The sequence below is a fragment of the Drosophila biarmipes genome, chromosome 2L (assembly GCF_025231255.1).
Source record: "Drosophila biarmipes strain raj3 chromosome 2L, RU_DBia_V1.1, whole genome shotgun sequence".
Classification (NCBI taxonomy): Eukaryota; Metazoa; Arthropoda; class Insecta; order Diptera; family Drosophilidae; genus Drosophila; species Drosophila biarmipes.
The window spans coordinates 6,008,887-6,028,316 of NC_066612.1; the positions used below are offsets into that span (position 1 = coordinate 6,008,887).

Below are 19,430 nucleotides of genomic sequence, written 5' to 3' on the forward strand. Positions count from 1 at the left end.
TAGTTTTATTTGCTTTTCTTTCTTAAAATAATTTTATTTTATTATATTAGAAGTTTCAAATTCATTTGTATCAATATTGTTATCTATTTTGTTATCTAATTATTATAATATTTGTACATTTAAACCTAACATTACAGAAAATAACACAAGTTTGAAAAATGTAAAAACCGTTACTCAGGGCTGCAAAGCCGCGCTACCGCTATACAGAACTGTTTCCGAAAACGCGCTTTGGCATTTTATAGTACGTTTTCTTAATTGGAAGCAAATCAAACGCGAAATGGTGCAAAATCTGTAAATAAAATAGAAAACCCTATTTTTAAGTGAGAAAGTGAAACTGTAGTGCAATTATGTTTCTTCCCGAAACCGCCACATACTGCATCACCCTGCTGGTCTATGGGGCTATCCTCCTGCTGCTGATTTACTATGTGAGTAAGAATTTCCTACACAGGAATAGCATTTGACCACTGCATCCTTGTAGGTCCTGACGCTGGCGGATCTGGAGTGCGACTACCTGAATGCCCAGGAGTGCTGCCGGCGACTGAACTTCTGGGTGATACCCAAGTTCGGATCCCATGCTCTGCTGTGCGTGCTCCTGCTCCTCGGAGGCCACTGGATAATGTTTCTGGTCAACCTCCCGATGGTTGTTTGGTTGTTCTACGAACTCCATCGCCAGCGACGCGACAGCCTGGGAGTCTACGATCCGGTGGACATACACAGTCGCGGATTGCTGAAAGTCCACCTGAGGAATTGTATGATCTACCTGGGCTACTACTTCGTCATGTTCTTCGTGGGCTTGTACTGGTGAGTTGGGTGTCGTACTCTATTGCTCCATGATTACTTACTATTATCTTTCTTTTCACAGCCTCATTTCATCGCTGATCAAGGGGGATCCCATCAAGCGATACGAGGACGACGAAATAGTCACGGATTTCTGAAGTTTAGCCAAATAAGCCTGCAAATAAAAGGCTTCCAAAGTATTCCCTAATCCCAGGCCAAACAACAACGACTGGTTAAAGTTTCTAAGCCGCCTGAAAGCAGGAGAGAGACCTTCACTTGACAGACATGTTTCCTTATAGACTTCTGCAGAATTTGATAGAAATTAATCTAAACTTCAACTTCATCATACCATTAAGTGGTATACAAATATGGGTATTCCAAGAGTGCAGTTCGTTGAAAATTTTAAAAACAAAAGACTGTAACACAAGAGTGTTTACACCGCGTTGACAGGATACACAGAAGACCAACCTAGTCGCACTTCATCTTCACTTTATTTATTTCATCTTTAGCAATATAAGCGTATTCGAATACAAATCACAAAATACATAACCATACACAATAAGCTGTTCTCGGGTTGAACCCTCTGTTATTGCAGGAAGTCAACCACCTCCTCCAGTTCCCGCTGGCGAGCCTGTTTCTGGGCCCAGCGAGCCTCCGCCGTCTTCACGCTGACCACCCAGCGATCGTGGGCCAGCTTGATGCCACACACAGCATCATCCGGAGCCCGGGACACGGTGGCTCCGCCTCCCTGGGGCCTTCCCATGTAGGTCTGGGCATCGGAGCGCGGATGGCGGCGCTGGGCCGGGCATAGTTTGCCGCCCTTGGGAAAGGGAGGCTCCGACAGGTACTTCTTAAGGCAACCCTGGTGAAACAGGTGGCCACAATAGACGCGCTCGATAAAGAAGTCCGAATTGTCATCGGCGTCTATATCCTCCGGATACTCCGGCAGCACGGTTCTATCACAAATGGGGCAAAGCTCGACATGGAAGTCCCGGGTGGCCTCCAGACAGAACTTTAGCGAGCGCTGAAGACTCCTGGATGGCCGGAAATTAGCCAATTGATCCTTGCTAAGCCGGATTGGCGGCTCCACGCACTGGCGGGCTATCTCACGCGACTGGCCATTGAGGTAGCGCACAAGCACGGCCGGAAGATTGGACTCCTGACTCCGCAGCTCTACACTCTGCATAGGATAACTATCCGGGACAACAGCGGTGACTCTGTAGGTGTAGCGGCCTCCCTTGGCCACCAGCTCCACGCTGCGGTGTTTCTGCTTTAGCTTCAGCTGGCTCTCCGTTCCTCCCGTCTTGATGTCGGCCCTCAGCTGCTTGATCTCGTCCAGGCACACGCACAGGGGGTTATCCGTTAAATACTGCTGGGCAAAGGCCAGGACCAGGAGCGCCTGTGGCTTTCCGAGGAAGTCCCTGGCATAGTCGTCGATCAGCCGGGTGAGCTCCGTCAGCAGCATGTCGGAGTACACACGACTCTTGAGCTCCACGAGGATTTGAGTGCTCTGCGGATAGTTCTCCGGAAAGCGCAGGCACACGGTCATCAGGCGGTTGGGCCTCTCCGGAAAGATGTCTACCCGGATCAGGGAGCTGGAGCAGATTATGATCTTTGTGTGCGGCACCTGCTTCTCACATTTTGCCCGGAACTCCGTAACTTCCTGGTCAATAAAGCTCATCGTTGAGGGAGCAATCTGTTAAGAGTTTAGCTGCTGTTCTCCAATTGGACTGTTTTTGAACAGCTGGGAAAGCAGGTAGTGTTGTGAAACGGTGACAGGTTAGTTTGAAATAGTGACGAATAGCTTGATGGCTAGATGCGTTCTCTTACAAAAAAATGAAAATAAAACCTATGTAAAATGTTTTTCATATAAATAAAAAAAAAAACGATTTTTATTTACGAATAAATTAAAAATTGCTTCTTTAAAAATTACAATTGATACGGTCCATGTTTTTTTCCATTTCACGTTATTATTATGTAATATTTATTATACTAAATTTTACTATTAATTTAATTCTAAATATCACAAGTTCTAGTGATAAGATCATATAAATAATAATAAATATAAATTAGTTTTGTTTTTAAGACATGGATATAGATGTTTTAAATTCATAATATATTTGAAAAATTAGACTTTTTAAGAAATTATGTAAAAAGTTAAAAGTACTTTATAGTTTCTTAAACGTGCAGAAGCAATGGGTTAAAATGTCAAGAGCACTCAAGATCTTCTTGATGAGTCAACAGAATGCACTTCGTCACCTCCCCAGCACCCCACTTTCCAGTGTTGGAAAGTGTAAGCCCAGCTGACGCAAAAGGCTAGCCACGTTGTGAAAACGCCGACGAACTCCAAGCGAATCGAAGCTAATTCCCGCGACTGACTTAACTAAAGCCTAGCTAACATGGTGCTGGATCTGGATCTGTTTCGCAGCGACAAGGGCGGCAACCCGGACGCCGTGCGCGAGAACCAAAAGAAGCGCTTCAAGGATGTCGCGCTGGTGGAGACGGTGATCGCCAAGGACACGGAGTGGCGTCAGTGCCGCCACCGCGCCGACAACCTGAACAAGGTGAAGAACGTCTGCAGCAAGGTGATCGGCGAGAAAATGAAGAAAAAGGAGCCAGTGGGCGCCATGAGCGAGGACCTGCCGGCCGGCATCACCCAGGACCTCACCGAGATCGTTGCCGAAACCCTGCAGCCGCTGACCGTCAACCAGATCAAGCAGCTGCGCATCCTCATCGACAACGCCATGACTGAGAACCAGAAGACCCTAGAGCTCGCGGAGCAGACGAGAAACACCTCGCTGCGGGAGGTGGGAAACCACCTGCACGAGTCCGTCCCCGTGTCCAACGACGAAGAGGAGAACCGCGTGGAGCGCACCTTCGGCGACTGCGAGAAGCGCGGCAAGTACTCGCATGTGGACCTGATCGTGATGATCGACGGCATGAACGCCGAGAAGGGAGCCGTGGTGTCCGGCGGACGAGGCTACTTCCTTACTGGAGCCGCCGTCTTCTTGGAGCAGGCTCTCATTCAGCACGCCCTGCATCTGCTGTACGCCCGTGACTATGTGCCCCTGTACACGCCCTTCTTCATGCGCAAGGAGGTGATGCAGGAGGTGGCCCAGTTGTCGCAGTTCGACGAGGAGCTCTACAAGGTGGTGGGCAAGGGCAGCGAGAAGGCCGAGGAGGTGGGCGTGGACGAGAAGTACCTGATCGCCACATCTGAGCAGCCCATCGCTGCCTACCATCGCGACGAGTGGCTGCCAGAGGCTTCGCTGCCCATTAAGTACGCCGGTCTGTCGACCTGCTTCCGCCAGGAGGTGGGTTCCCATGGTCGCGATACTCGCGGCATTTTCCGCGTCCACCAGTTCGAGAAGGTGGAGCAGTTCGTGCTCACCTCCCCGCACGACAACAAGTCGTGGGAGATGATGGACGAGATGATCGGCAATGCGGAGCAGTTCTGCCAGTCGCTGGGCATTCCATATCGTGTGGTGAACATCGTCTCCGGTGCCCTCAACCATGCCGCCTCCAAGAAGCTGGATCTAGAGGCTTGGTTCGGCGGCAGCGGTGCCTACAGAGAGCTGGTCTCGTGCTCCAACTGCCTGGACTACCAGGCTCGTCGTTTGCTGGTCCGCTATGGCCAGACCAAGAAGATGAACGCCTCCGTCGACTATGTGCACATGCTGAACGCCACAATGTGCGCCGCCACTCGAGTCATCTGCGCTATCCTGGAGACCCATCAGACAGAGACGGGCATCAAGGTGCCGGAGCCACTGAAGAAGTACTTGCCGGCCAAGTTCCAGGATGAGATTCCGTTCGTCAAGCCCGCTCCTATTGATCTGGAGCTGGCTGCCGCTGAGAAACAAAAGGGCAAGAAGGAGAAGACCAAGAAGGACCCTGCTGCTGGTTGAGATTAATGTCCCCTCAATTACTACGAAATATACTGCTAAACTAAGCTTGCAAAGTCCACAAAATTTTTGTTACTTATCGACTTATCTAATATTTATGGCATTTATATACAATTTATAACGATTAAACTGGATCAAGCTATGCTTCGAATGCAAATGAAATACTTTTAGTTATGTTTCTATTAACAAGAAAAAGTCACCCCGGCCGGCAGTTTCGGTTGCCAGGACAATATGTTCAACTTGTTTACTAACATTTTCATTTGGTATCAGTTCCCATTTAATTTTCAAAACGAAAACTAGTTTTACTATCACAATTCGAACAAGTTTTTGAATAAAGATGTCGCATCTTAAGCATCGGGAGAAACCCAATAAGGAGACACGCTGGGATCGCATCCGCAAGCGCCACCATCAGGTAAATCCCTTGGGCCTGAAGACGGATGCAGTGCGTCGCCTTATCGAGGCGGATTACGTTGGAAGGCGTCAGGAGCGGATTCTGATCGAAGGAGAAGATACTAAGCAGCTGAATCCCAGTGTCATAATGGACATGCGACATAAGATGGTAAAGTGGTCATTAGGTGATCTTATTTTTTATTTTCAACTAACATAAATTTTATTTTTAATGAAGTGTAACAATTTAACAATTATATAATATTTATTTAAAACCGCGTTAATTTAAAATCAATAATTTACAATTGAGGAATTCAAACAGTTTCAGAAAATACCACACAAACTACCCCTCGCCACCATAGCCCATGACCATGGCAACTCCCTAGAAGCCACCAAAGCGCACAATTTGGAGGTGGAGCAGCGTTTCATTGACAATCAGCTGAAGAATTTCCGCCAGCAGTTGTCCAGGCAGTTCCAGCGTACCAAATCCCATCGAGTGCCGCCCACCAAGCCGGACTTTAAGCTGAACCATGCTCCCCTGGTGAAGAGTCTGGCTCAAGCTGCCCATCACATTGACAACTTTTACAACACTCCTGTCCAGGCCTTGGGAGAGATGGCGCAGATGTGCTCCGAAACCAAGTCGGTGGCCACCAAGAGCCTGATCCAGCAACTTAGAGCGGAACCGGAGAAGGAGGCGGACATGGATTGCGAATGGGAGGAGCAGGAAGCCCAGGTGATGGAGATACCCGCGTTCCTGGAGGAGCAAGTGATATCCTTTGATGCCCTGGAGTACCGCAACTTCACCAAGCAAGTTCAGGCGGATGAGAGCAAGGCGAAGCTCCTCCGGTGCCGTACGCCTAGCCCTCTGACCTCCACGGAGGAGTTCTTTAGACCCATGCGGGCAGCAGCAGAGCGCCAGATGCTGCACGTCCGAACCGTTCGCCACGAGGAGGAGTTGCAGCAGGAGAATAAGCAGGAACAGGTGCAGCAGCCAGAAGGTAATCCTTCCTCGCTGAAAAGGGAATCCTCCACCTGCTCAAACACCAGCGATGGCATAGACTCCGTGATATCTGACTTGGCCGAGGAAGCGCTGTATGAACTCCAGTTGGAGGCAGCTGAGAAGCAGAAGGACGAGATCGACAAGGAGCTGCCCATCCCGTCCAAGCACGTGCAGTTCCAGTTGCCCCAAAGGAAGACTCCAACGCCGAGCACGCACCCCATTGGGGAATCCGAAGCCGAACCTGAACCGGAGCCCCTGCTCATCCGCCGGATAGAGTTGCCCAAGGTGGTGGTGAAGCCCAAGGAACCCGAGCCTCCTGAGCTGTCCTGCGATAGTGACGATGAGTCGGATGTGGCGCCTACCCACGAGAAACAAAAGATCATCGACCAGCTTTTTAAGGCCAGAGCTAACACCCAGTTGGTGATGATGCGCAAGTACTTTCTCAAGTGGATTCACTTCACAACGATGGAGAAGATCGAGCGGGAGCAGGGCAAGACGAGTCAGGCGCGGGACAATCGGGTGCAGAAAATCAACGCCTTTCTGGACAAGGTGCGGCAGGAGAAGAAGCGACAGCGCACAGAAACGGTGGCTGAAACGGGTAAAACCAGCAGTAAGACCGTGGAGCAGCGCGAGGAGGCCGTGAAGTTAGCCAAGCAGTTTAAGAACAAGTAGGTCCCTTTCACAAGGATAAAATGTATCAATAGTGTTGGATTTTTGTTCTCCGTTAGGCTTAAAGTGCAGCAGGACATCATTGACTTACAGCGGATCAAACTGGAGCGCCAGGAGCGGCTCATTATGCAACTCAAGTTGACGAAGCTCAGCGACGAGGCTAAAGAGGCGCGCGAGGATCTCAAGCAGGAGCTGAAGACGGTCATTCGCTGCGGCGATCCCAAGGCCAAAGCCAAGGCGAAATGCTTGCAGCTGATAGGCAGTCTGCGCGATGCGGAAGATGAGGAGTTGGACCAGCTTCGGGGCAAGGCGCTGCTGCAGCCACGCTTCCTCCAGCACATGCAGGAACGGGCCACCGAGCGGAGTATGCGTCATGAGCAGGCTCGTCAGCGGCGGGCACAGGCGGATGCGGAAAGGGAAGCAGCAAAGGCTGCCCTGGAGGAGGCCAAGGTGGGTTATTAAAATTAAAAGAATTCCTTTTCATAAATACACCATAAATACCTAATCGTACAGCGCCAGGAGGACGAGGAAGCCAAACGTCTGAGGATGGAGGTTCTTAAGGAGAAGCGGCGCCAGGAGAAAATGGCCAAGGTCCTAAAGGAACGCGAACGCCAGCGCTTCATTGAGAACCAGCGCAAGGCCGTGGAGTTCAGTCGCAGGCTTCTGCTGAGGCGGATTGGCATGGAGGGCTTCAAACGACTTCTGCAGCGGAAACGCGAGAATCTGGTCAAGAGCGAGGAGTTCCGTTGCCAGCTGATCAAAAAGAACGCCTTCCGTTCGTGGCACAGCTATGCGGCCTATAGGCAGCGCGAGAAGATTATCCGAGCGGAGAGGTGTTGGCATAACATCCTCAAGCGCCGAGCCATGCACGCCTGGATTGTGTATGTGCAGAATGAGAAGAGCAAGATGATGGTGGCCATCGATTGGCATGCACTTCATGCCATGGAACACTGGTTTGGCCGGTGGCACAAGTATACCGCACGCTGCAAGATGATTGAGGACACCAAGACCCGGCAGGCCATCTCTCATCATGATTGGTAGGTCCATCTGAAAATAAATATTTAATGGAATTATTACATTTTAATTTGTTAAACTTTACAAGGCACCTGAAATGGAAAGTCCTGGACTGCTGGCGACGCCTGCCGCAGATCCTCAAGGTCGAGAAGGAGACGGAGGAGCGCCGCCAACGATGGCGCATGAAGATCTGGGAACTACTACCAGATTACAAACCGAGAGAGGATAGCCTATGGTAACTTATTTAAAGTTTTACTTTTCGTTTAGTTCGTTTCGCGTTTATAGATTCCTAATATTTATTTTGAATAAATTTGAAATTGCATTTAAGACCTTAAAGCGCTATGACTAAGTACGACTACCAAGAACAGAGTTTAGAGTGGAAATACTTTAGTATTTGGGCTACAAGCCTGTGCTTTCTTGTGCTTTTTTGGTTTGTTGAGCAATCACTTCAATATGGCTCGCCAGTTGCTCCAGATCCGATTGCGACCTGCGGCGTTGGAGGCGCGTTTGTATTCGTGCAGGGTGGAGCCCGTCCACCACAAGTAGGCCTGTCGTGTGAGTATAAAAGCGATGTAGGCGGAAATGAGCAGAGCGTAGCAAGCCACTACAAAGGAGATACCCAGCCTGAGACGGAAATGAACGGGTTAATATCAGAAAGGAAAGCTTAAACCTATATACTCACTCAAAGCCCTCGAACACCTCACTACAATCGTCGGGTAGGAGCACCGGGTAACCAAGCGGTCGCACCACCATGAAAGGATGGCAAATCGATGTTAGGGTCAAGTTAGCACCCAGCAGGAGTGCAATCTCCGAGAGAGCCAGTCCGCAAATGTACCACACATGGTTTCGCTCTCCGATGCAGCAGTTGAGCCAGTAGCTGTGGTGATCCCGCCTCTTCACGCAGGTTCCGCAGATGGGACAGTGGTAGGCACGCCTAGGAGTCACCTTCCGGCAGATCTCGCAGATGTTGGGCTGCCCGTGCATCAAGCCCGAACGCTCAACCGTGTCCATGTCCACCACTTCGTCGTCATCCAAGTTCAGCACACTATCCATCTGGAGCGTAGTCTGTGCCTCTGCCTGCTCCTCGCCACTAGAAGCCTCCGCGATGCCAGGCAGCTCATCTTTCGGCGTGGTTCCATACTGAGCGGAGACTAGATTCAATGGGGACAGTGCCTTGGTAGAGTAGAGACAATACAGAGCGGCACAGGAGAAGAACATAAGGGCGTAATTCTCCTCCGGGGCCAGCTCCAGCAGAGGCACCTGAAACTCAAAGATGATGATCATGTAGAACACCGAGAAGACCAGCCAGCTGAGAAAGAAGTTGGTGCGCGTGGCCGTCCGCTTGGCCAGGTGCACGCCCCAGATGGTGAAGCCCACCAAAGTGAGCATCAGCACTATAGCGGTCTTGGAGTTCAGAGTGGCCAATCCCAGCATGAGGGGCACAATGAACGCGGGAGCCACAGCTGCGGGCGAGATTCGCTTGGCTCCGCCGCGCCATGGCAGACGCAGTCGATCTTGGAAGGCGATCAGCATACCGTCTATGTTCCTCCGATCAATGGCCCGGCAGGTGACGAGTCTGAAGAGGATATAAAAGGGATTTAGGAGTTATTCTAGCAGGCCTTTCTTTTGCTTTCCCACCTTGTGCACACTAAGTCGAAGTCTACGCAGTTACAACAGCATCCTAGGATGTGCGATCGCTGTCGGGTGTCCTCCGCCACGTACTCACAGCAGCAGAGGTTCCTGTTCGCCTCCGATTTAGCCTCCTCGGCCTCCGATCTCCAAGCGGCAGACACAAAATCGGAGGAGCCGGCTGACATCAAGAACATCGATTTTTTTCGGCGATCCGGCAGCGTGTGAGGAAACAGTTTAGATAAGGTTAATGCACGCCCTATTGGCAGAGTGGGGGAACGTTTCAAAAGAAGTCATAAGTTCCGTAGGTGGGTCCATTTTAATTGTTTTTTCAGAGCGCAATGAATTTACTCACAATTTTTCCGGAATAAGGGCAACAACAACTCAGCTGACTGTTACAGGGTGCCCTGCGAAAAGAGGGCTGCCAACTCGGTGTCAGGCTGTTATCTATAGAAAGGAATTTCGCTCTTTCTCTTAGTTTAAAATAATTATTTATGTCCAATAAATAAAAATACTTTTTAATTTACTTAAAATTTAATTGCAAAATGCCTCTTTTCAAATTTTCGTCGGCTTGCCAGACACTTTCGCTTCGGAAAACATTTCCCTGCTTAATCTTTCCCGAAAATTGTTCAAGGCCACCTCCTACTCCAAAATAATGAGATTTTGCAGCGACCAACACGACTCCATCGGATTTCAGTCGACCAGCAAATGTTTCCAACAGTTTTCCCTGATTTTCAGTATTGTAAATGGTTTCTGAGGTAAGTATTAGGTCATATTTTTCCAGGTCCTTCGTCAGTTCAGCGAAATGAGACCAATCTCCAGCATAAAGGTTTGTATTTGTGTCCAAAAACTTCAGCTTTTCGTCGTCAGTTAGCGTTTCCTCCACATTTAGCAGAATATTCGGATAAGTGATGTATTCCAAAACATCTTTGTTCTAAAAGAATACATTTTTAGAAAAAAAATAATATAAAAATAAGTACTACGCCCTTACATAGTCCTGAAAATCGACACGTGCTCCTTGCTTAATGGCATATATACCCAGTAAACCGGAGCCACAACCCAAATCCAGAACTCGTTTGTCCTTCCAGAATGAGTCCTCATGCTTTTCGGATAAATACTGCAGTAAATCGTCTGTGCATTCCCATATTTTGGCGCCGCCTTCGTAGACCCCGGCTATGAGGTCTGAATGATTTTCCTCGGACTTCCTGATATCAAGGTCCTGCAAGTCGGATTGAGCCTTAATATCGTCCAGCAAAAAGCCGGCCACGAGGTGTCTTATTGTAGTCTTTCCCACTTCAATTTCCTTGGCATTCAGCTCGTAGAAATCCAATATGGAAATCAAGTTATCTGTGGGCTGTACTTTCACCGCCTGGTACCAATCTATGTCCTTTGTCTTTTCCGAATCAGCTTCTTCGGCATCCTTTTCAAAAATGGGACTCTTAACGGACTGGGGATCTTCAGAGGCATCCTCTTCGACTTCGAAATTAAATTTAAACATCTTTCTAGCTTAAACCTTCAGCTAAGACTGATTGTTAGCGGTGAGTATTAACTGGAATTAAAAATATATTAATTACTTTTAAATGAATCCCACGTTTTATTTATTTATATGCACTTATTTTCCTCTGTAAATTGGTTTCGATCAGCTGTCGGCGCAAACCACGCTTTTTGTACCTAGGACACCCTGTTATATGAAGATGCTTTTCGATTTTCCAGTTATCGAATAATCGATTGGGTACACTTATCCCTTGTCGGCCATCGCTAGAATTGAATTGTTTTTTCGCTGGTGGTTTGGATTTTATAAATTTATTTAATTTATGGCGGACCAGTCTAACAACGAGGTGAGTTCGCTACCTAGCAAAACCGGCTAGCCCTCTATCAAGTGCCTAACTTTCCAGCCCGGCCAGCCCACGCCGCTGATGTCCATACGCTTCGATCAGCAGCAGCACGAAAGTGCGGCGGCCAATGGGAACGAGAACGGCAATGGAAACGGCAACGCCGGCGAAGCTCCCGAAGAAGCCGCGGATGACGAGAAGACCTCCGGTGAACTGGTCCTGCCCAAGGCCCTGGAGGATGTGCTGGCTCTGAAGGATCAGCGGGCGGCCGAGTTCACCGTGGACGCCGACTCGCTAGGTGGCAGCGGTGGTCCCACACAGGACGGCGACGAGGCGGATGTGGGCGAGGACAGCGATGATGATGGCGATAACCAGGTGAACGGGGGCGGCGGCGGAAAGCCCGGAAAGCAGAGCAAGGCGGAGCGAAACAAAAAGAAGAAGAAGCGCAAGAAGCAGAACAAGAAGATTCGCCACCAGCTGGAGTTCGAGCGGCAGCAGCAGCTAGCCCAGGCGGATGAGCACGAGGCTGCGGATCAGGAGGCCAAAGAGCCGGAGACCAAAGCCGCAGGCAGCGAGGACGAACAGGTCGTCGAGAAGGAAAAGAAGGACAAACACAAGGACAGTCGCACCAAGCGGAGGAAGGATCGCGGCGATGAAAAGGAGAAGGACAAAAAGGCATCGGAGGCCAATGAAGAGGATGTGACCATAGAGTAAGTCATGACATGCTATTCCCAGTAAAACTCTAATAAAACCCTTTCCTCCTTCAGATACGTGCCCGAAAAGATAACCATTGCCGATCTGGCGCCGATGTACCGTCAGTTCTACCGTGTCTTCGAAATCTTCAAATTGGAAAATAAACCGAAGCCTGCAGAAAAGGACAAGTCCTCTGTAGATTCCGAGTCCGTCGCCAAGGACAAAAAGGCGGCCGACAAATTGCTTGAAGACGAGGACGACGATGGCGATGATGACGACGAGCACAAGGAGGACAAGGAGAAGCTGTCCAAGCGAAAGCTAAAGAAGCTAACACGGCTAAGTGTGGCAGAACTGAAGCAGCTGGTCTCCCGCCCCGATGTGGTTGAGATGCACGACGTTACAGCCAGAGATCCGAAATTGCTGGTCCAACTGAAGGCCTACAGGAACACAGTGCAAGTGCCGCGCCACTGGTGCTTCAAACGGAAATATCTGCAGGGCAAGAGGGGTATCGAAAAGCCGCCGTTCGATCTCCCCGCCTTCATCAAGAAGACGGGCATCATGGAGATGCGCGAGTCGCTGCAGGAGCGGGAGGACGCCAAGACCCTCAAGGCCAAGATGCGTGAACGTGTGCGTCCCAAGATGGGCAAGATAGACATTGACTACCAGAAACTGCACGACGCCTTCTTCAAGTGGCAGACCAAGCCTCGCATGACCATTCACGGCGATCTCTACTACGAGGGCAAAGAGTTCGAGACGCGACTCAAGGAAAAGAAGCCAGGAGATCTTTCCGAGGAGCTGCGCATTGCTTTGGGCATGCCCGTGGGCCCCAACTCGCACAAGATTCCGCCGCCTTGGCTGATTGCCCAGCAGCGTTATGGGCCGCCGCCCTCTTATCCGAATCTGAAAATTCCCGGCCTAAATGCGCCCATCCCGGACGGCACCTCGTTCGGTTATCATGCCGGCGGTTGGGGCAAGCCGCCAGTGGATGAGAACGGAAAGCCGCTGTACGGTGATGTATTTGGAACCAATATTTTGGACCTGGATGTGAGTAGCACCATTGCTTTACCTAGTACCATTCTTAAATATTCCTGGGATTCATTTAGAATGGCATTGACGAGGCTGACATCGAGCGTAATCAATGGGGTGAGCTGGAGTCCGAGTCTGAAGAGTCCTCCGAAGAGGAGGAGGAGGATGGCGAGGACTTGGGCGATCAGCAGGATGAGACTGGCCTGGTCACGCCTGTGGAGGGCTTGGTAACGCCCTCTGGACTCACCAGTGTCCCAGCTGGCATGGAAACACCCGAGAACATTGAGCTTCGCAAAAAGAAAATCGAAGCCGAGATGGAGGAGTAAGTGAAACAAGATCTGCAACATAAGAGTAGAGTTAACCACATTGTTTTAATTTCTTCTAGTAATGAAACCCCCGTCCTGTACCAAGTGCTGCCCGAGAAGCGCACAGACCGCATAGGCTCTTCCATGATGGGCTCAACCCATGTGTACGATGTCAGCGGAGGTGGGGCCAACAAGCAGCCTCCAGTTCGATCCACAACCGATCGCGAGGGCATCGTGGAACTGGCGCTCGATCCCAGCGAACTGGACATGGACAACGACGCTATGGCCCAGCGTTATGAGCAGCAAATGCGCGAACAGCAGAATCACCTGCAGAAGGAGGATCTGTCAGACATGTTGGCCGAGCATGTGGCGCGACAAAAATCGAAGCGCAAGCGACAGCAAACGGATCCGGCAAAGACCACAAAGAAGTACAAGGAGTTCAAGTTTTAGTTTAACGAGCAAAAAAAAACTTTTCCATTTGTGCGTTTGTCAGGAATGTCAATAAACATAGTAAAAACTAAAACAATCATCTTAATTTAGAAGACAGGACTTCAGATTGTATTCAGAAAAATTTGACATTTCTATTTAATTAAAATCATAATATGATATGGAACAATCAAACAGCATGACTGTAATTACGATAATTTTCGTTTATTTTGACGGAGACTCAAAATCGTTTGCGTATAACTTAAAACTTGACTTGATAGCTTTAATTCTCATTTATACATTGAAACTTATTGCGACTAAGAAATTACTTTAGTGGTTGTTTGCTGTGTGGCTTGTGCTGGGACCAGGACTGTATCTTAACCAAACGGAGGGGCGTGCAGTGCAAAGACGTGCGAGTACTTGTCCAGTAACTGGGTCCAAGGCAAGCTGCTTCTCCTGCCCCGGCAATAAGCTGGAGCTGGAGTGTGCCACACGCTGTCTATGTCGGCTTAAGCTTAGCGCCTGTCCGCTGGTCACTCGTCCAACTGCTCGCTTAGTTGTGCCAGCAGAGCCGCTCGTTTTGATTCCAGCTCGCCGTCACTTAACGTCAGCTCCTCGTTCCGCGATCCCGCCGACTCTATGGACTGGGCGGGACTGAGGGGCGTGCCGGAGCGATTGTGTCTGTTGTGTCGCTTGCCCTCCTTATCCTTCTTGGTTCGCTTCTCCTTCTTCTTTTTCTTGGCCGGCGAATGCGAGTTGGAGTCGTTCTGCAGGAGTGCTTGGGTGGGCGACTGGATGCCCGGAATTTCCGATTCACAGGAGGACTGAAATGGAAGCCATGTTAGATTTTTTGAGTTCTGTGGATTGGGGAGGACTTGCTACGTACACCTCGCAGTTTGTTCTTGCGCTTCTTTTTCTTCTTCAGCAGTTTTTCGCTTTCGATGCTGCCGATCGAGCTCAGGGAATGCTGAAAGGGAGTAATATAACTTATATATTCTTATTTTAAACCTCTTACGTATTGGCATACTAACCGATCGTGACTTGGAGCGCCTTCGCTTGGACTTCTCCAGCTCAATCTGTTCGTTCTCAATGTCTGATCTCGACGTGGATCGAACTCGTTTCTTGTGCTTTTTGTTTTTCTTCGATTTACGCGACCGCGAGTGGTGATGGCTGCACGCGTCCTCGCTTTCCCTTATGAAGTCTTCCCAGATCTTCTCCACACCGATTTCCTTCTCGTACAGGGCAAATGCTTCCAGGTGCTCCACCAGCTTCTTGGCACTCTCGTAGGGCTCGGCCACAGAGACGTTGGCTTCTAGCCATTCGTTTTTAATCTCGTTCTCTAGCTTCCGTAATCGTCGCACCTCCTCCTTCATGCGCTCCTTTTCAATGGCCTCCGCCTGGAAATATTATTATGTAAGACCCTTAATGATTAAAACTCTTTGTTCCACTTAATAATTACCTTCTCCAGCAGAGAGTTGTAGGTCAGCTTGACATTTCCCGCATCCAGGCTGGCCGATCGCTTGTCTTCACACACAACTGTGGCAAAGTCCTCGAAGGATGTCTTGGCCTGAACCACAAAGGCTTTCTCCTTCAGGATCTCCCGAATGATTTTCTTTTCGTCATGGAACCGGGCTTTAAGGTTTTCCACATAGAACTTGAACAGATCCAGCGGTGTGGATCCACTCTGGCCAAGCATGGCGGAGAACCGCAGATCGGCGGATATGATCGGATACAATTCCACCCACAGCGACATGGACGTGAGCTTGCCCTCTTCGTGCAGAGAATCGAGCAGAGCGAGAAATGAGTCTCTGTTTTTGCGCTGCTGTCGCTTCATCCGCTTCTTTTCCCGCTCGCGTTCCTCGTCCTCCTCCTTTTCTAGGGTACGAATGTGCTCCTCGAAGACAATGAGGGCATCCTCCTTATCCATACCCAGCAGGGTCACGTCGTTTTTAAACGCAGCATTGTCCAGCAGCATGACCTGAGCCTCTGACCAGGTGGTGGCATGGTTAATCGACGTCATCGACTCCAGCAGTTCGCCCAGAACCTTCATATTGCGCTTTTTCAGCAAACGCGCCTCTTCCTTCTCCCGCTTGGCTAGATTGAATATACAGTCTTCGTATATATCGCGCCGATCCGGTTCCGGCACTACAGTCCATGTCCTTACCCCGGCGAATACCTCTTCGCAACGGAAATACTTCATCTGCGAGTTCATCTTGTCGCTGGACATAAGGAACTGCTCCAGGTCTTCTTTTGCCTTCTTTGCCTTTAGGCGTGACTCCTCCCGCTCGTCCTTGATCTTTTGCGTCTTGTAGGCGTTGAAAGTTTGCTTGCGCTCGTTCAGATTCTTGAAGGCGGCATAGCGAGGATCCTTTGAGATGATTTTCACGCACTGATCCCAGTTGGCATTTGAGGGCACATTGCGGTCCCGCAGCAGCTCTTTGAAGGACTCTATGGCCTCTCGTTTGTCCTTAAACACCACACCGCTATCCGACTTGTCGTCCTTTTTCGCTGGAAGAGAAGGAGAGTAACTTGGATGGAAGAAATAATGAGCTAAACGCATTTACCATTCGGTTGCGGCACCTCTATGGATGCCAGAGTGGCTGCCATGGCTTGGTCCATGGCGGAGGACGAGTTATCATTGCTTCCAGGCGTCAGAGGTGAGTGAATCTCGGGAGTGGGAATTCTGGGGGCAGCGGGCAGGGCGGCGGGAAGGATGTTGGCCAGCGCAGCATGGGGCACCATGCCTGCCAGGCTGGATGAGGTCATGGCCGCCACGGCCTTGGCGGCAGCAGCAGCTCTGGGTAAATGAAACATGATATTAGCAAGTGGTATTCCATCTGAGCCCCATAAGTTACTCACTCTTCCGCTTTCGCCTTGGCCTTCATGTCCACGTACTCCGGCGGCGGCTCCCAGCAGGTTTCCTTGGTGGCCACATTGTGGTAGTACACCTTGCCCGTGTCCGAGCGGTACTCCTTCCAGGGGCACTGGTTGTGCAGCAGCTCGGCGGGCGTCATCAGGGCCTCGGGCTTCTCCCACGAGCTCTGCTTGGTGTTCTGATTGTAGTAGTAGGGTCGTCCGTCCGGCGCCTTATGCTCCGTCCACTCGGTGTTGGTGGCCAACACGCCGAAGGCGGCTGCGAGCTCCGGAGGAGGCGGGGCCGCGAACCCGGGAGGCGGAAACTGCGGCACTATGGCATTCGGCGGCGTGTAGCCCATGCCCCTTCCTGGTGGCGCTCCTCCATTGCCCACGCTAGGGGGAACATTCATTTCACTATTTTGCTATATGGGTAATGGGAGTAACGGACGTCTACCGGTCGTTGCGTGCGCTGCGCCGGCTAATTCACAATGCGTTCGTTAAATGAAAAAAATCGCAAAACTCTCAAAGCAAATGCCGCCTAGAGGTGGGACAACCATTTGCGATAACATCGATAAGTCGAGTATTACTATCGAGTACTTACTAGTCGATATATTATAATTTACCTTAATAAAATGTAATTTACAATAAAACTATTTTTAGTTACACCATAACAATATCTTCAAATATATGTGGCATTACGGAAAACGCCTTTCTTTTACGTGTTACATACCCGTCGAGTGCGGGGTTCTAAAACTATGCCTTGCCGGAGATACTTTCGAATAATTAATAAAATGTACTAAGAAATCTAGCATATCGAATACTCTAAATAGGATTCCGATGATATACCCGCCCCGATAAGTTATCGAGTATCCGCAGCTTGGTTTGTTGTGGTCCGATCCTCCTGTTCTTTCACCATTATTTCTCATTCACCCTTCAGCTGGGGAGTTTCCTATAGTGAGGACGATGAGTGGTTAGCCGGCTACACACAGAGTAAGAAACAGTAGCTTCAGAAGTTTTAGCAGACCATCACACTTCCTTTTTGCTAACAGCCAACCTGCAGAATGCTCCTGCGGCTGCCCATTTTGGCGGCGCGCTTTTTGCACAACGGAAGACTGCGTCTTCTGTTCGGCATTCTCGTCCTGGCCCTGATTGGCGGCCTTACGTACGTCCTCACCTGGGAAAATGAATATTACCCTTGCTTCATGGAAGGCCAAGGAATGGCGACTCAGCAGGCGGCAGTCGAGGATGCAGATTCGAGTATCCTGGAGGACGTTCTGCAGGCGGAGCCGAAGCCCACGCCCGGAAGGAGCATATTCTTTCATGAGACCAGCTGCCACCTGTCCGACAATAGGCGGCTTGAGAAGCTGAAGGTCACCGCCCGCCAGGCCTGCGCAATCGAGTCCGCAGCATTGCATAATCCGAATTTTCAAGTGTTCGTCCTGTTCGCCGGCCCCACCTACCGAATCTCCACCGGCGGGCGGAACAACAGCCATCCCCAGACCCTGGTGGAGGCCATTCTCAGCTACAGCAATGTGCATCTGCGGCGTCTGAATCTCGAGAGCTACACTGCTGGCACGCCAATGGAGGAGTGGCTCAAAGACGGACGCTTGTCACGATCAAGGTGAGTTAGGACATTTTACCTAAAATATTACTTATCAATAAACTTGACTTTCCAGATATTTGTTCTCACACATTTCGGATTTCCTGCGCTATCTCACGCTATATCGCTACGGCGGTCTTTATCTGGATATGGATGTGGTGGTGCTACGCAACATGGAAAAGGTGCCGCCCAACTACACAGGGGCCGAGTCCAATACTCATTTGGCCGCTGGCGTTATGAGCCTGGCAGCAACTGGCTTCGGACATGAGATTGCCGCGTCGTGCCTGCGCGACTTTCAACACAACTTCGACGGCCGAGACTGGGGTAACAATGGACCAGGAGTGATAACTCGTGTGGCCCAGAAAATATGTAGCACAAAGGATATTGGCCTAATGCAGGAGGATCCGAAACGCTGTATGGGATTTAAGGTATTTGGGAGGGGAGCCTTTTACGCTGTGCCATGGAAGCACTGGCGCGATTTCTTTGAGCCGGAAAAGTTTGAGGAGACAATGGCTCGATGCAAGGATTCTTATGTGGTGCATGTGTGGAACAAGCACTCGAGCGCGCTGCCCATCAAGCAAGGTTCAAAAAGCGCCTACGCCCAATATGCCGAGCAAAACTGCCCGCGATCTTATAAAGCTGCGGGCGAATATTTCTAGTATTAATCACTCAAGGGTTATCAACTGTATGTTTATTTTGTACAAGAATGTCCACCGCTGCAAACCAAAGATTAGATTCCCATGAAAGGATACCATTATTAGGTGGCATTGCATTCCTTTTGCTTTTTAGCATTCCGCATTTCAAGCGATAACAGCTTACTTAAACGCACACATCATAAAGAAGCTCAAAATGAACAAAAAAACTTGTCCCGATCATCGCATTTTGTCCGATTGCACCATATATGTACTAAAAAACGGATTAGATTGCGAATTGCGATTGAATCACAAAGAAAAGAAAACAAACGAACAAAATTAAGAATCCTCTGTGCTGTAAAAGAAAGCTTAGTTTACTATGTTTGTCCCACAGTGCTTTAATCTCAAATGTACTCTTAACTAAGCTCGAGTAAGATATGATTCTTGTCCATCATGTACATAGTATTTTACAAGAGATATTATCACCGCCCCTAAAAAAGTCAGGTGAATAAGGGGACTAACAACGTAGTCAGTGTGTATACTAATAATTTGATAAAATAAAATTAAAATGGGAAAGCTTTTCCAAAATAGCTAAACACTGATATAAATTAATTGGATCTAATCGAGAATTTCAGTATTCTTCGAGGAATCTCTCAATTTTCTAAAACGAAATGAAAGTTCT

The 19,430-nt window shown here is 49.5% G+C and overlaps 9 protein-coding genes across 11 annotated transcripts; 5 read left to right on the forward strand and 4 right to left on the reverse strand.

The window, feature by feature from the left end:
- The first annotated feature begins 251 nt into the window (after positions 1–251).
- LOC108027924 (protein cornichon homolog 4) lies at positions 252–1,339 on the forward strand. Its single transcript, XM_017099548.3, has 3 exons — positions 252–425; positions 479–801; positions 863–1,339. Exons 1-3 carry the CDS (start codon positions 348–350, stop codon positions 933–935), a joined length of 474 nt encoding a protein of 157 aa, XP_016955037.1. The 5' UTR covers positions 252–347; the 3' UTR covers positions 936–1,339.
- On the reverse strand, positions 1,250–2,570 carry LOC108027923 (uncharacterized). The gene has a single exon (XM_017099547.3). The coding sequence runs from the start codon at positions 2,456–2,458 to the stop codon at positions 1,364–1,366; it is 1,095 nt and encodes a 364-aa protein (XP_016955036.1). The 5' UTR covers positions 2,459–2,570; the 3' UTR covers positions 1,250–1,363.
- A 492-nt stretch (positions 2,571–3,062) lies between these two features.
- LOC108027838 (serine--tRNA ligase, cytoplasmic) lies at positions 3,063–4,841 on the forward strand. Its single transcript, XM_017099425.3, has one exon. It carries the CDS (start codon positions 3,177–3,179, stop codon positions 4,680–4,682), a length of 1,506 nt encoding a protein of 501 aa, XP_016954914.1. The 5' UTR covers positions 3,063–3,176; the 3' UTR covers positions 4,683–4,841.
- Positions 4,842–4,898: 57 nt separating this feature from the next.
- On the forward strand, positions 4,899–8,085 carry LOC108027840 (uncharacterized abhydrolase domain-containing protein DDB_G0269086). Its single transcript, XM_017099428.3, has 5 exons — positions 4,899–5,238; positions 5,389–6,734; positions 6,795–7,185; positions 7,249–7,772; positions 7,838–8,085. The coding sequence occupies exons 1-5, from the start codon at positions 5,017–5,019 to the stop codon at positions 7,986–7,988; spliced, it is 2,634 nt and encodes an 877-aa protein (XP_016954917.1). The 5' UTR covers positions 4,899–5,016; the 3' UTR covers positions 7,989–8,085.
- Positions 8,021–9,789, reverse strand: LOC108027839 (palmitoyltransferase ZDHHC23). 2 transcript variants are annotated; one of them, XM_017099427.3, is made up of 4 exons: positions 9,734–9,789; positions 9,388–9,559; positions 8,432–9,325; positions 8,021–8,373 (listed from the first exon to the last, which is right to left on the reverse strand). In XM_017099427.3, the coding sequence occupies exons 3-4, from the start codon at positions 9,280–9,282 to the stop codon at positions 8,193–8,195; spliced, it is 1,032 nt and encodes a 343-aa protein (XP_016954916.1). In that variant the 5' UTR covers positions 9,283–9,325; positions 9,388–9,559; positions 9,734–9,789; the 3' UTR covers positions 8,021–8,192. The 2 variants fall into 2 exon arrangements, with proteins under 2 accessions (XP_016954916.1, XP_016954915.1); XM_017099426.3 differs by having other exon boundaries at positions 9,388–9,637; positions 9,734–9,782.
- Positions 9,790–9,893: 104 nt separating this feature from the next.
- On the reverse strand, positions 9,894–11,041 carry LOC108027819 (histidine protein methyltransferase 1 homolog). The gene is made up of 3 exons (XM_044094087.2): positions 10,991–11,041; positions 10,370–10,927; positions 9,894–10,312 (listed from the first exon to the last, which is right to left on the reverse strand). Exons 2-3 carry the CDS (start codon positions 10,874–10,876, stop codon positions 9,902–9,904), a joined length of 918 nt encoding a protein of 305 aa, XP_043950022.1. The 5' UTR covers positions 10,877–10,927; positions 10,991–11,041; the 3' UTR covers positions 9,894–9,901.
- Positions 11,042–11,090: 49 nt separating this feature from the next.
- Positions 11,091–13,757, forward strand: LOC108027818 (splicing factor 3B subunit 2). Its single transcript, XM_017099397.3, has 5 exons — positions 11,091–11,216; positions 11,274–11,920; positions 11,978–12,947; positions 13,007–13,251; positions 13,315–13,757. The coding sequence occupies exons 1-5, from the start codon at positions 11,193–11,195 to the stop codon at positions 13,682–13,684; spliced, it is 2,256 nt and encodes a 751-aa protein (XP_016954886.1). The 5' UTR covers positions 11,091–11,192; the 3' UTR covers positions 13,685–13,757.
- Positions 13,758–13,864: 107 nt separating this feature from the next.
- On the reverse strand, positions 13,865–17,074 carry LOC108027816 (pre-mRNA-processing factor 40 homolog A). Of its 2 annotated transcripts, XM_050884889.1 has the most exons (7): positions 16,965–17,069; positions 16,520–16,909; positions 16,225–16,457; positions 15,120–16,168; positions 14,692–15,057; positions 14,547–14,627; positions 13,865–14,484 (listed from the first exon to the last, which is right to left on the reverse strand). In XM_050884889.1, exons 2-7 carry the CDS (start codon positions 16,873–16,875, stop codon positions 14,194–14,196), a joined length of 2,376 nt encoding a protein of 791 aa, XP_050740846.1. In that variant the 5' UTR covers positions 16,876–16,909; positions 16,965–17,069; the 3' UTR covers positions 13,865–14,193. The 2 variants fall into 2 exon arrangements, with proteins under 2 accessions (XP_050740846.1, XP_016954884.1); XM_017099395.3 differs by having other exon boundaries at positions 16,520–17,074.
- Positions 17,075–17,343: 269 nt separating this feature from the next.
- LOC108027908 (lactosylceramide 4-alpha-galactosyltransferase) lies at positions 17,344–19,344 on the forward strand. Its single transcript, XM_017099529.3, has 3 exons — positions 17,344–17,506; positions 17,566–18,137; positions 18,193–19,344. Exons 2-3 carry the CDS (start codon positions 17,578–17,580, stop codon positions 18,773–18,775), a joined length of 1,143 nt encoding a protein of 380 aa, XP_016955018.1. The 5' UTR covers positions 17,344–17,506; positions 17,566–17,577; the 3' UTR covers positions 18,776–19,344.
- The last annotated feature ends 86 nt before the right edge of the window (positions 19,345–19,430 follow it).